This window comes from Callithrix jacchus, chromosome 18 (genome assembly GCF_049354715.1).
Source record: "Callithrix jacchus isolate 240 chromosome 18, calJac240_pri, whole genome shotgun sequence".
Taxonomy (NCBI): Eukaryota; Metazoa; Chordata; class Mammalia; order Primates; family Cebidae; genus Callithrix; species Callithrix jacchus.
The window spans coordinates 24217456-24235519 of NC_133519.1; the positions used below are offsets into that span (position 1 = coordinate 24217456).

An 18064-nucleotide genomic window follows, 5' to 3' on the forward strand; every position below is an offset into this window, starting at 1 on the left:
TTTGAGACCAGCCTGGCCAACCTGGTAAAACCCTGTCTCTACTAAATATACGAAAAATTAGCCAGGCGTGATGGTAGGCACCCGTAAGCCCAGCTACTCAGGAGACTGAGGCAGGAGAATTGCTTGAACCCAGGAGGCAGAGGGTGCCAAGATCCTGCCACTGCACTCCAACCTGGGTGACAAAGTCAGACTTCATCTCAACAAAACAAAACAAAAACAAGCAAACAAAAACAAAATGTGCTCTGCTACAATGGACAGGATTCCTTTGAGCATCTTTCCCCTAAAGCTTTCTCACTAGAGGGTGCTAGGGGGACACTGCAGGAGGAAGGGGCTCCCTGAATGCTTCTGTGGGTCCATGGTGGCGATGGGGAGGCAGACAGGTCATCCAGTGAATCCCTGTCTAGCCACATTCCCAGAAGATGTGGGTCCTTGGTGACCTGAAGACTTAGCCTGGCCTGGAGATAACTCTTCTGAAGCCCTCTCAACATGGAAACCAGAGCTTTAAAGGCCATCTGTTCACCCTGGCCCCAATTCCCTCTGAAGGCCCACACGTGTGCCTTACCTGAGGCACAGAAGGTTCCTACTGGATTTCCTCTCTCCCTCTGCATGTCATGACACCAGCTGTGGCTTGCCTATACCCTGCCTGCACCCCAGAGAACTGCTTCTGGCTTGCTCGGCACTTGTAAACTAGCAAACTTCTCTGCTATCCAGTGGGCTGAGCTAAACCTTCTCCACTGAAGTCCAAACTCTAGTCATTGGGAAGAGGTCCCCTTCCAAGCTTGTCCTTCCTTGGGTACTCTCCCTCAGCCCTAGTTTTCTTGTATAGTAGTCACTCCTGTTATTGGAATTTAATAAATAATTCTTTATATTGGGTCGGGTGCTGTGGCACACGCCTATTATCCCAGCACTTTGGGAGGCTGAGGCGGGCAGATCACAAGGTCAAGGAGTTCGAGACCAGCCTGGCCAAAATGGTGAAACCCCATCTCTACTAAAAATAAAAGAATTAGCCAGGCGTGGTGGTGGGTGTCTGGAATCCCAGCTACTTGGGAAGCTGAGGCAGAGAATTGCTTGAACCTGGGAGGCAGAGGTTACAGTGAGCCAAGATTGTGCCACTGCTCTCCAGCCTGGGTGACAGAGCAAGCCTGTCTCAAATTTTAAAAAATAATAAAAAAATAATAAAATTATATCAGGAATGATGAAAAGAAGCTTCTTAGAACTTAGACTTTATGTTATTTTCTTGACTCACTTTTTTCTTTTTTTAATTGCATCTTAGGTTTTGGGGTACATGTGAAGAACATGCAAGATTGTTGCATAGGTACACACATGGCAGTGTGATTTGCTGCCTTCCTCCCCTTCACCTATATCTGGCATTTCTCCCCATGCTATCTCTCCCCAACTCCCCACCCCCTGCTGTCCCTCCCCTATTTCCCCCTGAAAGACCCCAGTGTGTGATGCTCCCCTCCCTGTGTCCATGTGTTCTCATTGTTCAACACCCACCTATGAGTGAGAACATGTGGTGTTTGATTTTCTGTTCATGTGTCAGTTTGCTGAGAATGCTAGTTTCCAGGTTCATCCATGTCCCTACAAAGGACACGAACTCATCGTTTTTGATTGCTGCATAATATTCCATAGTGTATATGTGCCACATTTTCCCTGTCCAGTCTATCATCGATGGGCATTTGGGTTGGCTCCAGGTCTTTGTTATTGTAAACTGTGCTGCAATGAACATTCGTGTGCATGTGTCCTTATAGTAGAACAATTTATAATCCTTTGGATATATACCCAGAAATGGGATTGCTGGGTCAAATGGAATTTCTATTTCTAGGTCCTTGAGGAATCGCCACACTGTCTTCCACAATGGTTGAACTAATTTACACTCCCACCAACAGTATAGAAGTGTTCCTATTTCTCTACATCCTCTCCAGCATCTGTTGACTCCAGATTTTTTAATGATCGCCATTCTAACTGGCGTGAGATGGTATCTCAATGTAGTTTTGATTTGCATCTCTCTAATGACCAGTGATGATGAGCATCTTTTCATATGTTTGTTGGCCTCATGTATGTCTTCTTTTGTAAAGTGTCTGTTGACTCACTTTTCAATCCTCTGTTCTCCAATATAGAGTTTTTTAAAAATTCAATTATTATTTATTATTTATTTTTTTGAGACAGACTCTTGCTCTGTCGCCCAGACTAGAGTGCAATGGTGCGATCTTGGCTCACTGCAACCTCTGCCTCCTACATTCAAGCAATTTCCTGTCTCAGCCTCCCAAGTAGTTGGGATTACAGGCACCCACCACCACACCCAGCTAATTTTTTGTATTTTTAGTAGAGATGGGGTTTCACCATGTTAGCCAGGCTGGTCTCGAACTCCTGGCCTCAGGTGATCCACCTGCCTTGGCCTCCCAAAGTGCTGGGATTACAGGTGTGAGCCACTGTGTACCTGGCAAAAATCAATTATTATTTATGTAAAAAGTTACTTTTGATTTAGATAATTTCAAACTGAGATATGCAAACCCCAGGTGGTCTCTGATGGGTGAGTGAGAGGACTTGAAACCAGAAGGGAACCAGGTGTAGTAACCAGGGATACAGTTTTTATTCAATTTTACTTTGGTGGGGTGGGGAGTATGGGTGATTATATTCTGATATTAAACCAAACACAGACATGTATTACTGAATGCATACAACCTTCTATTCATACAAAATTTGAGATGAATTCTGAGCTTTGGGTTCACTGCCTTTACCTTTCCCTGATATCCCATTTCAGGATCTCAAGAGGTTCTAGGTTGGAAATGTTTGAAAAGCATGGTTCAGGTATCAGGAAGTCTGAGGGCCAAGAAAATGATGTACTGTTACCTGAGCCTGGGAAGGAAGGCAATGTAGGCACATGTATTTGCTGTGCATAACTTACATGCAACACTGATAGAGAGGGGCAAGAATGCTTCTTTCATCCAGCGAGGGGTTCCCAAAGCTGAAAATTAAATGAAAACTTAGTGAATTAGGTGTAAGTACCATTCTCTTCTTAGCATCAAAGTAATAATAAATTTTATATGAAGCTCAAATGTGATCCTAGATAATTTCACGCTCCAGCAGCTCAAATCACTTAAATTGAAAACAAGTGGGGCATGACCAATTAGACACAGGATCCCTAACAGCTTGTACTAAAATATCTGAAAACAAATATACTCATTTACAAGGGACCTTTTCCTGCCAAGATATTACAAGGTGCTGGAGCATAACTATGGTAAACACAGTGTGGGGTTCACAGACCAAGGGAGAACTTGAAGACCCCTAAGGCTGAAAAGGTTTAAGGAGTAGGGAGAGAAATAAAGGCCATTTATATTAGATTCCCACAAACAAGCAGAAGACCATTACTTGTAAAAAGAAGGTCACACTTGTTCTACTCCCAAATTAGCAATATCCTATTCCCTACAAGTATAGATACAGATTCAAATTGGAAAAACTGTTCAGAGGCTGAGGAAACTGACTCACAGAAGATGCAAAAATTACCTTAGCAGCAATTCAGAGTTAGAAAAGAAGAACTGATTCTGGAAAACTGTCAACCTTTCACTCTGTTACGAGGCTCACCTTAACAGCTGGCGTCTGGTAGCCTTAGTACAGTGTAGGTCCTCCAGTAATGCAAGGCAAAGGAAACTGCTATGGTCTGAATGTTTGTGTCCCCCTCAAACTCGTAATCCCCAGTGCAACAGTATTAAGAGGTAGGGCCTTTGGGAGATGATCAAGTCATGAGGGAAGAGCCCATATGAACGGGATTAGTGCCCTTATAAAAGAGGCCAGAGGGAACATGTGCACCTCTTCTGTCATATGAGGACACATAGAAGGCACCATCTGAGGATCAGGCCCTCACCAGACACTGAATCTGCTGGCACCTTGATCTTAGAGTTCCCAGCCTCCAAAACTGTAAGCAATACATTTCTGATGTTTATGAATGACCCAGTCTAAGGCATTTTGTTATAGCAGCCCGAATGGACAAAGCAACTATTTTGATATACACCAAATATCAAATATCATGTGTATCACAGTATGAGTGCTATGTGCTTTGCCATAGTGGGGTAGAGAGAGAGGCAATGTTTCCTGGTCTTTCATTTTCTGTGGCCATCACCATCTTTCACGAAGCACAAGGCACCTGATGTTCAGTGTAAGATGGTGGCATCAGCTGGGCATGGTGGCTCACGCCTATAATCCCAGCACTTTGGGAGGCTGAGGCGGGTGGATCACAAGGGTCAGGAGTTTGAGATCAGCCTGGCCAAAATGGTGAAACCCCATCTCTACTAAAAATACAAATATTAGCTGGGCATAGTGGCAGGCGCCTGTAATCCCAGCTACTTGGGAGGCTGAGGCAGGAGAATCACTTGAGCCCAAGAGGCAGAGGTTGCCGTGAGCTGAGATAGTACCACTGCATTTTAGCCTGGGGGACAGGGCAAGACTCCGTCTAGGAAAAAAAAAAAAAAAAAAAAAAGATGGTGGCATCATTAGCAAATGCTGCCTAAGCACTCTTTGCTGAGGAGCCATGTCTTAGCTTATTTCAGTTTATTTCCAACAACCAATGAACCAATGTTAACAGTAGTGACCTAGGGCCTGGAAAATTCTAGACTCCAAGGAAGCATTTTATTTAGCAAATATTTATTAAATGCAACTAAAAGTGTGAAACTACGTCTATAATCCTAGCACTTTGGGAGGCTGAGGCTAGTGAATTACTTGAGGTCAGGAGTTCAAGACCAGAGTGGCCAAAATGGTGAAACCCCGTTTCTACTAAAAACACAAAATTAGTGGGTGCCTGTAGTCCCAACTACTCAGGAGGCTGAGGCTGGAGAATCACTTGAACCTGGGAGGCAGAGGTTGCAGTGAGCTGAGATTGTGCCAGCCTGGGCAACGGAGCAAGACTCCGTATAAAAAAAAAATGTGTGGCATTAAACTGGCTACCACGGAGAATGCAGAGTGCGAAATGGAAATATGATGTGCTCTTCAAATAGCTCAGGCCTAAAAAAATAAGGACATTCTATTTATTTAAAATCAATAAACTTTTCTTATTCAAGATAAAAGTAACTCGTCTTTATATATAAAAACCACACTAGGCAACTGCTCTTCTTCCCATGATAGCAGAAGTATGGCCTAGACTAAAATAAAAATAGCAAAACATCCTATCAGATAAATTAATTTTTTAATTTCATGAACCTCTGAATACATTTAATAACAAATTCCACACGCCGTTACATCTGTATTTCTCAAGCTTCTAAACATCAAATATCATAGCCAAGAAAGAATGATGTAGGTAGTAACAAATAAATGACCTTGGTTTCCAGTTGTCCGAGAAGAGGCTCATAGAGTCTTAGACTCCTTGGAAAGAATCACCTTTCCAGTTTTTGAAGTACTGAGATCCCTGAGAGTGGAGAGAAGGATAGGTACCAAGAGCAAAGACTTCAAGTGGAAAAAAGAAGGACGTCATCTATCAATGGTGTTCTGGATGTTTTCTAGGATGCTCTTGAAAAAGCCCTTCTTTCATACACAGAAACCCCTCCCTGACAAGGACAGTCCTGCTGGTCTCACCTTTTGGCATTATCAAGAAGTATGAGCATACTGGCGCCCTCATCATCTTGAAAGCTCTCATAGTGATGGCGGTCAGCATTGCCAATCAGGTAATCAAAGACAGCTGTGTCAATGATGTCCAAGAGGCGTGGGCCAGAGTCATAAGGGGATGTTTTCTTCACAGCATCACAGTAGCTCTCATCATACTCCCACCTGGAGACAAGCAGCATCACCAGCACTGAGAATCAACACTGTACCTGGCACTATTACACACAAAGAAAAGATAAAGTTCCTACCTACTGGGTTTGCTCGACTCCACAGTTCTTTTTACTCTTGGACAGAACTGCTGTATCCTATACAGAGTTGGCACCTGGCTAGGCACAGGGGAGAATTAAGTAATGGCTCATAAGAGCATTTACCTGGCCAATTTGCCTTCTCGGTAAGTCCTGCCCCATGGGTGACGGTGTTTCTGCAGAGGCCACACATCTGGAAGCCAAAGTGTGACAGATCCCTCCATTGTGTCTCCATCAGCACAAGCGGGTTCTGTCTCTCGGCAGTAATAGCACTTCCCATAAAAACAAGTATTGTTTCCTACAGGACAGAAAGGAGCCAAATACACTTAAGGAAATAATGAAGACTCCAAATTCTCTCCCAAATAATGCATAACAGAGGAGTTAAGTAAATAGGCATGGTGAAAACAAAGACCCTGAATTTACTGTATTTTAAACATTTATTTTCTTGTATAGATAATATAATAAAAAATCACATGGTGTAAAAAAAATTCAAAAAGTACAAAAGGATATACACCCAAAAGTAAGTTGCTCTTGCTTCCTGCGTTCTTTCTACCCAGTCTCTCTGGTGTCAACTACCATCACCACTATCTTTCTGAATCCACTTTCGTTTGTTTTGTTTTTATTGTTGTTGTTTTGAGACAGCATCTAGCTTTGTCATTCAAGCTGGAGTGCAGTGCTGATCTCAGCTCACTGCAACCTCTGCCTCCGGGGCTCAAGCCATCCTTCCATCTCAGCCTCTTGAGTAGCTGGAACTATAGATATATGCCTCCACACCCAGCTAATTTTTCTATTTTTCTGGTAGAGATGGGGTTTCGCCATGTTGGCCAGGCTGGTCTCACACTCCTGGACTCAAGTGATCTGCCCACCTCAGCCTCTCAAAATGCTGGGGTTATAAGCGTGAGCCACCATGTCCAGCCTCTAAACTCACTATTTTATTTTTTTTTTGGAGACTGAGTCTTGCTCTATTGCCCAGGCTGGAGTGCAGTGGCATGACCTCAGCTCACTGCAACCTCCACCTCCCGGGTTCAAGTGATTCTTCCATCTCAGCTTCCTGAGTAGCTGGGATTACAGGTGTGTGCCACCATGCCTGGCAAATTTTTGTATTTTTGTATTTCACCATGTTGGCCAGGCTGGTATCAAAATTTTGACCTCAGGTGATCTGCCCACGTCAGCCTCTCAAAACTGTGGGATTACAGGTGTGAGCTACCATGTCCAGCCTGAACTCACTTTAATTAAAGGAAAGCAACGTACTTCTCTTCTTCATTAGGGCTGAGATCTTGACCAGAGTGCCCAGGGGAGGGCAAAAGAGGTCATGTACTAGGCCAAGTGTGGCCAAGAGTTTAGTTGCATAGAGACATAGGGATAGAGGAAGGGGGAAAGTTGAGAAATAAGTAGACAGACTGAGTGTACCAGGAACCAGGCCTCTTACCAGTGGAGAAGAGAGTTAAACATACACAAAGAGAAAAAGCCAGGATAAATCCTGCAGTGGTGAATTAGAATTGGAAATACTAGTTTGCATTGATGGTTTTAATACACACAGATACAGAAAAAGATACAAGTGTATCTGTAGGTGTGTACATGCACATATACATACACATACATATATTTCCCACCTCTGTCCTTCAAGAGAACGTGGAAACAATGACACCCAGGAAGTAATGAGCACACCTAGCGCCCACATACTAGTTCCTAAATACCATTTTAATATCACATTAAAAGGAAGTAGGGTTCCTTGAAGAAACAGCTGGCTTCAGGTCTGGGTTCGGGAAAGTACAAGATGAGCCTGGACCAGTGTTATATCAGTTGCAAGGAAGTGCTTGGAGAATGATGAGACCATTCCAAAATGACACAAGAACTAGTTTGTAGGGGTTCCCACTGGCCAAATGTGGAACAGTGTAAGCATCCAAATAATTATAATGGTAATAAATTATAGCTCATAGTGAGTTCATGGTGATATAAACAAGCAAATGAATGTGTGGAGGCGGGGGAGTTGAACCCTTCAACAGAATGACAACTAATAGGTCTAGAGGCAATCATAGCATGAAAAAAATCATCATTTGGTGGCTAGGAACTGTGGCTCACATCTGCAATCCCAGCACTTCGGGAGGCTGAGGGAGAAGGATCACTTGAGCCCAGGAATTTGAGATCAGCACAGACAACACAATGAAACTCTGTCTCTACAAAAATAAAAACATTATCCGGACATGGTGGTGCACACCTGTAGTCCAAGCTGCTCAGGAGGCTGAGGTAGGAGGATTGTTTGAGACCAGGAGGTTGAGGCCACAGTGAGCCATGACTGTGCCACTGCACTCCAGCCTGGGTGACAGAGTGAGACCCTGTTTCAAAAAAATAAAAATCCAAAAGTCATCATTTGATGATGCTACTGAGAGAGAGCATTAAAAAAAAAAATCACCATTTGGCAAGTATTATAATAAGTGAATTCCTGATCACTTGAGGTCAGGAGTTCGAGACCAGTCTGTCCAACATGGCAAAACCCCATCTCTACTAAAAATACAAAAATTACCCGGGAGTAGTGGTATGCACCTGTAATTCCAGCTACTTGGGAGGGTGAGGCAGGAGGATCGCTGGAACCTGGGAGGCAAAGGTTGCAGTGAGCCAAGTCTGCGCCAGTACACTCCAGCCTGGGTGACAGAACAAAATACCATCTCAAAAAAAAAAAAAAAAATTTGAGAAAGAAAATTTACATCTCATGTCACAAAAGACTATATTCTCCCTAGGGATAAACTCCTATACATCAATAAGACCAATGAGGAAAGAATATGCAAAGACAGTTAACAGAAAATAGAAATAGTTCTCAAACAAAAGGATGCTACATATGAAATACACAAAATCAAAAGTTTAGTAAAATACTGTTGGTGAAGCTAAGAGAAAGAGTCACTCTCATATATTTCTATGGGAATATAAACTGGTTAAACATCAATATAGGATAATGTAGCCACACTTATCAAAATTTGAAATGCATGTGCCCTTTGAGCTAGCACTCCCTTTCTAGAAATATTTGCTTATGTGTGAAACAACATGTATCAGTGGTGCCCAACCTTTTTGGCACCAGGGACTGGTTTTGTGGAATACAATTTTCCACAGACAGGGGTTGGGGCTGGGTGGGAACAGTTTTGGGATGAAACTGCTCCACATCAGATCATCAGGCATTAGATTCTAACAAGGAATGCGAAGCCTAGATCCTTCACATGCTCAGTTCACAAGAGGGTTTTGCTCCTATGAAAATCTAACGCTGCCACCGATCTGACAAGGAGGTGGTGCTGAGGCAGTACTGCTTGCTCACCCCTCACCTCCTGCTGTGCAGCCTGGTTCCTACTCATGCCACAGACTGGTACTGTTCCACAGCCCAGGGGACATATATACAAGGTAATTCTGGGCAACACTGGTTGTAAAAACAAAATACAGGAACAACATATAAGTCCAATAAAATTCTGGTTATATGAATTATGGGAGACTTAAATAATGGAACACTTTGCAGTGGGTAAAACAAAAGAATGAAGCTCTTTGCATGTGATACGCATTTCTAGGATATATTACATAAAAAAAGTAAGATGTGAAAGTATGCAAAGTATGCCATATATTGTATAAAATGGTAGAGCTAAATAAAAGTATATATTCACATTTCATACAAAAAGACATAAGGAGGCCAGGCGTGTTGTCCCACACCTGTACTCCCAGCACTTTGGGAGGTCGAAGCAGGCAGATGATGAGATCAAGCATTTGCGACCAGCCTGGCCAATGTGGTGAAACTCCATCTCTACTAAAAATACAAAAATTAGCCAGGCATGGTGGTGTCACACCTGTAATCCTAGTGGAAGCTGAGGCAGAATGGCTTGAACCCGGGAAGCAGAGGTTGCAGTGAGCCAAGACAGCACCATTGCACTCCAGCCTGGGTGACAAAGCAAGACTTCATCTCAAAAAAAAAAAAAGACATAAGGAAATTGCTAATTAGAGGTTGCCACTTGGAGAAAGGGGAAGGAACTAGACAGAGGAGAAACTGAATTTCACAGAAACTTTTTTTTTTTTTTTTTTAAGACAGACTCTTGCTTTGTTATCCAGGCTGGAGTGCAGTGGCATGATCTCAGCTCTTTGCAACCTCTGCCTCCTGGGTTCAAGTGATTCTCCTGCCTCAGCCTCCCAAGTAGCTGGGATTACAGACATGCACCACCACGCGCAGCTAATTTTTGTATTTTTAGTAGAGATGAGGTTTCACAATATTGGCCAGGCTGGTCTTGAACTCCTGGCCTCATATGATCCCCTGGTGCCAGCCTCCCAAAGTGCCGGGATTAGAGGTGTGAGCCACCTCACCCAGCCTGAATTTCCCTGAATTTTGAATTTCGTGAATCCATTACTGATTCAAAAAAAAAATTTAAGCCCCCAAACAAAATACTGCTTGGTGTAGAAAACCTGTTTCCTACAGGATAAAATCCAAACTCTTGAGTCTGGTAAATAAGAATCTTCATCATTGGTGTATCTGCCTCTAGGGAACAAAAAAAAAAAAAAAAAAGAATCTTCATAATTGGAAGGGAGAATGTGGGGTCTGGGGTCAGGTTCCTGGGGTTAACATATAGACTAATCATGAGTCTGCAAGACTCTGGGCATGTAATTTAGTCTTTCTACGCATCTTCTGTAAAATGAAGACAACAACAGTACCTCCTCCACCTCCGAGTTGTGAAGAGGACATGAGGCAATCTATGGCAATGCTTAGCACAGTGTCTGACATACTGTCAGACACCAATCAACACCAGTTACTTATTTTAATAACATGGTTTAATCTACCTTTCCAGAGTTCAATATCCCCATTTCAGTGCCATGAACTGAGGCTCTGAACCTCTACTTCCCAGATCACCAAACTTTTAAAAACTGGTTTTCTGGCTGGGCGCAGTGGCTCACGCCTATAATCCCAGCACTTTGGGAGGCCAAGGCAGGTGGATCACGAGGTCAAGAGATCAAGACCATCCTGGTCAACAAGGTGAAAACCCGTGTCTACTAAAAATACAAAAATTAGCTGGGCATGGTGGTGCACGCCTGTAGTCCCAGCTACTCGGAAGGCTGAGGCAGGAGAATTGCTTGAACCCAGAAGGTGGAGGTTGTGGTGAGCTGAGATTGTGCCATTGCACTCCAGTCTGGGTAACAACAGCGAAACTCTGTCTCAAAAAAAAAAAAAAACTGGTTTTCTGATCACCTCAGTCTCCATGCTCTCCTTGGGCGAACTACCAACTGTGACAATAATATGGCTTCAGCCAAGCCTTTTCTCCTCAACTGTAAGCTTTAGCTCCTAAATGATTAGTCTACACTTACTCCTGGATGTTCCTGTCAAGGAAACAAAATATCCAAAATTAAATTCATTATCTTTCTCTGCTCCACCTCCCTAAATATGCTCCTCTCTGTACATTTCTAAAATAATTAACAGCTCCTCTAATCACTTGTCATTCAATCCAGAAACCTAAGAGTCATTCTTAATTTTTTCTTCTCTCTCAGTTGCTCTCCCAGCCCAAATGTTCAACAAATTCTTTCCATTCCAATTCTTGAATAGCTCTTAAATCTTTCTATTTCCTGTCCCAGCTTTAGTTCTGTCTCTTATTACATATGAATTCACAACAGTCCCAGAGTGCTCTCAGCTCTTGATTCTCCCCTTCCCAATGCACCCTTGACAATGCTGCCACAATTTGCTCTTGAAATTCAAATCTGATTTTTCCACATTCAAACTCTTTTCATAGCTTTTTAGTGCCTAAAGGGAAAGTCTCAACTCCTAAGCATAGTACACAGGCCCTTCAGTGACACTGTCCTGACCAGCTGTCTTCCTCATTGGCCAGCCCCACACACCCTTTCCTTAGTTAAATCGCACAGTCTCCTGAACTTGTTGCTGTTCTTTCACTGCTCATCACCCTTGTCCGTGCTCTGTCTTCTATCTGGAACGGGGTTAACTCATAGGGCCTGTGAGCTGGATGGGAACAAAATTACATCTTTATTTTTACTAACCTCTACTAAAACTTAGCATTTCCTTCCATTATGATGGCAGGGAGCAAACTATCATATTTGCATTACCTGTGACTTTGTCTCTACAAGAAATCACAGATTTTCATATCATACTAGCATTGTTGCAGATCGTCTCAAAATGCTATTTATAAATATAGTTTGAAATCACAGTAGTGACTAATCTGTGCTAGATCTTATTTAATGTCTTAAATAACAAAGCACATATTACTGTATCCAAATTTGCTTTTTATAGTTTTTGATACTGAAATTATACTTCAATATTATTGGTTTCATTTATAAGTCTATGTATTTTAATTTATGTATGTATTTAAAACCTTTATTTTCAGAAAGGATCCATAAGCTTCTCCAGACTGCCAAAGGTATCTACAGCACAAAAAATGTTAAACACAAACTTAAATGTTCTTTCCTACTGTACCTACCTGATGGACTGCTATTTTCCCTTTAAGACTTGGTTAAAATATCACCTTCACCAATTAACTATCACCCTGGCCATAACTTCTACGCCACCTCCCTATTCCCCCCACCCCCACCCCTACCCCCACCCTTCATGGCCATTTGTACTATTAGACAAAGATCCTTGAAGATAAGAAGGTCATTCGGTTTTGCTATTCAGCACCTAGCTCAGCGCCTGTCAAACAGAAGTGAAATAAAGTTGTACTGAATAAATACATATGAAAGACTATAAGCTAATGAAAGATTTAGAGTCTTAAAATCTGTGTTTGGATCCCGGCTAACAATTAGTAGCTTTGAGATTTTGGGAAAGTTATTAGACACTTCTAAGCCTTCATTCTCAGGTATAAAATGCGACTAGCACCTCAACTACTTATTGCATGCTATTGTCAAGAGGATCTGATAAAGTAACAGTGTGAACATATTTGAGTAGGTTGCTGGGGCTACATAGAATTTAGTTATTCTTGTATTATATACCAACTTAATATTACTATACCAACTTAAATATACATTTAAAAATTGCATCAAGAGAATGAAATGACAAGTTATACATCTGAAGAAAATGTTTTCTTTTTTTTCTTGTTCTGTTGCTCTGGCTGGAGTGCAGTGGCGTGAGCTCAGCTCACTGCAACCTCCAGCTCCCGGGTTCAAGCAATTCTGCCTCAGCCTCCCAAGTAGCTGGGATTACAGGTATGTGCCACCATGCCTAGCTAATTTTTGTGTTTTTAGTAGAGTCAGGGTTTCGCCATGTTGGCCAGGCTGGTCTCGAACTCCAGACTTCAGGTGATCTGCCCACCTTGGCCTCCCAAAGTGCTGGGATTACAGGCATAAGCCACTGCGTCCAGCTGGAGAAAATATTTTCAAAAGACATCTGACAAAGGACTGTCAGCCATACTATACAAAGAACTCCTAAAACTTGACAGTAAGAAAACAACCAACCTAACTTAAATATGAGCCAAAGACCTTAACAGACACTTCAACAAGGTACATGGAAGGCAGATAAACATATGAAAAGATGCTTTATATTATATGTCATCACCAAGATACAAACTAAAACAATGAGATACACCTACTAGAATGGTCAAAATTTAAAATATGACATCAAATGCTGCCAAGGATGAGGAGCAATAGAACTCTGACTCCTTGCTGGTGGGAATGCAAAATGGTACAGCCACTTTGGAAGACAGTTTGGCAATTTCTTTCTTTTTTTTTTTTTTTTTTGGCAATTTCTTATAAAACTAAATGTACTCTTACCATATGATGCAGAAATCATACTCCTTGGTATTTACCCCAAAAAATTGAAAAGTTACATCAATCCAAAAAGCTATACACAGATGTTTACAGCAGCTTTACTCACAATTGCCCAAACATGGAAGCAACCAAGATTCCATTCAATAGGTAAATGGAATATCAGACTGTGGTACATCAGACAACAGAACGTTAGTCAGCAATAACAAGAAATGAGAAATCAAGCCATGAAAAGACATGGAGGAAACTTAAATGTATATTACTAAGTGAAAGAGGCCATTCTAAAAAAGCTATATACTGTGATTCAACTATGTAGCATTCTGGAAAAAGGCAAAATTATACAGACAGTAAAATGATCAGTGGTTGCAAGGGGACTGGAGAGGGGTGGAGAATGATGAACAGGTGGAACACAGAGGATTTTTAGACCAGTGAAAATACTCTGTGTGATACTATAATGATGTATACATGTTATTATATATTTGTCCAAACCCACAGAATGTGCAACACCAAGAGAGAACTCTAATGTAAACCATGGACTCTGGGTGCTTATGATGTGTCACTGTGAGCTCATCAATTCTAACAACTGTTCTGCTGTGATATGGGATGTTGATAGTGGGGGAAACTATGTATGTGTGGGGCAGGGGTTATTTGGGAAATCTCTGTACCTTCCTTTCAGTTTTGCTGTAAACTTAAAACAGCTCTAAAAACAAAGTCTTAAAAACACAACAATAACAATAAGGTTATGTTAAGGTCAGATGATTATTAAAAATTTTACCTCTGGCCAAATCTCTCTACCTGCTCTATTACTTTCCAGTCTATATGCTCTTGTTCCTATTAATATTCCCGTTATTTTGCCCATGCCCTTTCCTCTTTGCTGCCTTGATAAATCATACTACTTCTTCAATACTCAGTTCAAGTGTTAATAACCTCCTCTACAAACCTTCTGCGTCTTCCTTCCCCACATTTTGTACAATGTATGAGTTAACCTTCTGTGAGCCTTTGAAGAGCAGACATCTTGGCTTATTCTTCTCGACCTCTTTCCCTCAATCCCAGCACCCACCAGGAATTAATTCATGTTTGCTGAGCATAAAACTGAACAACCAAAGGTGATTAGAAAGTATCTGAAACAAACAAACATCTAACGCAATATTTGACACTGTATGCTTTTGGTTATCTGTAAGAAAAGTATAGCCCAAGCCTTATAAGTTGAAATTCTGAATGATGAATCTGACATAAGTTCTTTTCTTCCTCATTTTAAATGTAAATCCACTCCCTCTAACAAAAAGCAAGATGACGTTCATCTTGTAATGTCTGTTTCAACAGTCATGCCCTAATGCAGTGCACTGTATCATTGAAAAAGAGTCAAGGTGAAGAGGTGGAAACAAGAAACTACAGCACTTCTGAATTCTTCCCATTCTCACCTTGCTCACAAGGGAAATAGGAGTGAGAATTTTAGCTCAGATCTCTTACCTCAGAGTTAAGCTAATGGAAAACAAAGGCCCGGGGCAATATAACCAGTTCCGGGCACAATGAGTTACAGGCTAACTCTTGAGGAAGTAGTAGGCCTGTTGATATTCCAGGTCCAAACACAACCGTAAAAAGAATTTCTGGATCTCCTAAAGAGGTGCCTTAAGATTTCCTCAATTCCAAGGAGACCGGAGACAGTTCCCAAGAAAACATATGTATATATAAAAACAACTGAGCCAATGATATACAAACAATAACCAATTTAGGCCAAATTCTGAGTTTGAGACTTATTAATAGCTCTAAGAGAAAGCAGAAGGAAATAAGCACCTGCTTTCACTATCACTAAATGACCTCTCTTCCTATGTCACAGACACAAGAATACACAGGAAAATTCCAATTTCCTGCCATCTCCTTTAGATTCATTTTCCCAAATAACCTGAGAGCTGTTCTCCGATTTGCTTTTGTATTCCCTTGAGTTTTTCAATTCCTAAAAGTCACAAGCCAGCTTGCTCAACAGCCCCATTTTAACTTATTCCCCTATCTAAATGGCCTCTACAGTCTTCTTACCTACAGTTAGGAAGGTGCTCAACAGCTGCTCCGTGGCAACAGGTTTGATCTCTGTCCGAAGATTAACAAATCTGCCAACCACCAAGGGGGCTCGGCGGAAACCCAGAATCCTGGTTTGGAAGATTGAAGAACAGAAGAGAAAAACATTAGGGGATGTTTTTTAAGTAACAGTATTAAAAATTACAGTTCATCATGTCAAATGTGTGAAGGGTTTTAGCTAGTAGGTAGAGCTAATTTTTTAGAGATACATATATTTAGGAATTTAATGTCAAGGTGTGTGTGATTTATTTTAATATATACTTTAGCAAAATGGATAAGGCAAATCTGATAAAAGGTGAATAACTGTTAAATGTACAGAGTAGGTATATGGGTTCCTTATACTTGGCTCCTTATACTATTCTTTCTACTTTTGTATGTTAGAAATGTTTTCATAATAAAAATTAAAACTAGATTTTAGGAAAGCATTAGAAAAAAGATGGGACCCAAACTCACATATGAGTTCAAATCTTTAAATAAAACAGTACACTGGTTAAAAAAAACTGCAGACTGATCTAAAAGGATAAGCTCACAGAGCAAATTAAATACAGAGACATTTGAAAACATCTCTAATAACCTAAGAGGTTGAAAACAATAATTTATTTTTAAAAAATGAAATTTCCTGGCTAAAAAAATACACGCTAACTGAAAAAAAGTTGGAGGGGCAGAATTTGGAACAAACAGAAAATTTATAATGAAGAAAATAAAAATCACCTATAATTCCCAAACCCATAAATAATTATAGGCACTGACATTTTGGCACATAAGTATGTTTTCCGTTTAAGTGCACACATACTTACACTTATTATATGCATACAATTGCAATTATATTGCATGCAGTTTTGTATCTTGCTTTTTACTCATCTTGCATCATGAACCTTTCCCCAGTGGTTAGAAAGCCTTTACAAATGGTTACTGTTTAGGGCTGCTGATTCTGTCCTAAAACCAGTCTTAGAAAAGCCACAAAAGCAACAGATATGTCAAAGTAACATAGAAATCCAGAGATCCCACCCTGAGTCAAGAGAAGGTGGTTAAATCTGAATGTAATGAAGAAACAGCAACCCAAAGCAGAAAAGTATCAGGATCCATGAATGAAAAAGGTGGGGGAGGGTTTTTTTGGTGTGTTTGTTTGGCTGGTTGGTTTTTAAGAGTCCCACTCTGTTGTCCAGGCTGGAGTGCAGTGGTATGATCATAGCTCCCTGCTGCCTGGAACTCCTGGGCTCAAGCGATCCTCTCACCTTAGCTTCCCTGGTAGCTAGGACTACAAACAAATGCCTAGATTGGGAAGTATTTTTTCTCCCCATTGACAACTGCCAAGCCAAAGAACAGCAGCCAGGTTAGCACTGAGGGGCAATATTACTGTGGCACTTGAGGCTGGCTACAGTGGCATTTAACAAAAGTGACAGGGTGATTGACCAGAGAACATCTTTCAGACTTTGAAGTAGGGAAGTACTTTTACAAGATTCCCAAAGCACGAGTCACAAACTGAAACATTATCGTTAATTAACTTCAAAAGTACACAAATACTCAAATAAATAGGTGTCTTCCTGTGAAAAGATAAAACTTAGCCAGTAATGGGGAAACACAAAATAACAATGAGTATCACTTTACATACATATTAACAAAACATAGGGTATTGGGTAATACAAAACACTGGTACAGAAATGAGGAAATTTATGCCTGCTAGTGTCCAACAAACAGGACAGGAGGAAGGGGTTTGGGGATGAAGAAAAGAGGCAAACAGATATGGTCTTGGAAAGCCTCATCTAGTATGCCATTAAGTGAGGAGCAGGATTTATCCAACTGTCCACTACTAGGTCTTAAAAGAGGCAGCAAAAATTCATGGTATTGTACACATGTATCTAAGCTTTTCTGTATCAACAGGTGTTTAGGTTACAACCAGTTTTTCATTATTGAAAATGCTTATGGCTAAGACTGTTGTATATATATCTTTGAATTTTGTATTCTTTCTCTAGGATACTTCCTAGAAATGTCCTAGATATGTGTATAAAAAAGCAAATATTTGTTCAAAGGGTATGAACATTAAGGTTTTTGATAAATAATGCTAGGGTTCTTAACAGAAAAGACTGAAATAACTGACAATGTCATAAGCAACATATGAATCTCAATGTATTCTTGCCAATAAAGTGCTATCTTTTTTTAAGCTTTGCCATTTTCAACAGGTAAAAACAGTATCTCATTGTTTCATCTGAATTTTAAAAAATTTCTGGTGAGGATGAACTCCCTCCCCCCATATTTATTACAAATCAACAATGCATGTGTTCTTAATCTGTTTTCTAAGAGCGTTTTAACATATATAGATAGATAGATAGATAGATTTGTATAAACACATATTAAGGTTATTAATACTCAGATTAGTATTAGATTCAAGTGCTTTCTCCTGGTTTGTTGTTTGCTTTTAAATTTTGTTTGCTGTT

At 40.8% G+C, this 18064-nt stretch overlaps 1 protein-coding gene across 3 annotated transcripts in view; it reads right to left on the minus strand.

The window, feature by feature from the left end:
- FAM20B (FAM20B glycosaminoglycan xylosylkinase) overlaps positions 1–18064 on the minus strand; it is a 49822-nt gene that overhangs the window by 6806 nt on the left and 24952 nt on the right. For 2 of the 3 annotated variants that reach the window (XM_078356237.1, XM_035280250.3), the window contains exons 3-6: positions 15591–15700; positions 5964–6135; positions 5566–5757; positions 2909–2968 (exon numbers count right to left, since the gene is read on the minus strand). In XM_078356237.1, the coding sequence (XP_078212363.1) occupies positions 2909–2968; positions 5566–5757; positions 5964–6061 (350 nt within the window). In that variant the 5' untranslated portion in view covers positions 6062–6135; positions 15591–15700. Of the gene's footprint in view, positions 1–2589; positions 2824–2908; positions 2969–5565; positions 5758–5963; positions 6136–15590; positions 15701–18064 lie in introns of those variants that run through there. The other variant, XM_078356236.1, reaches the window with a different exon arrangement.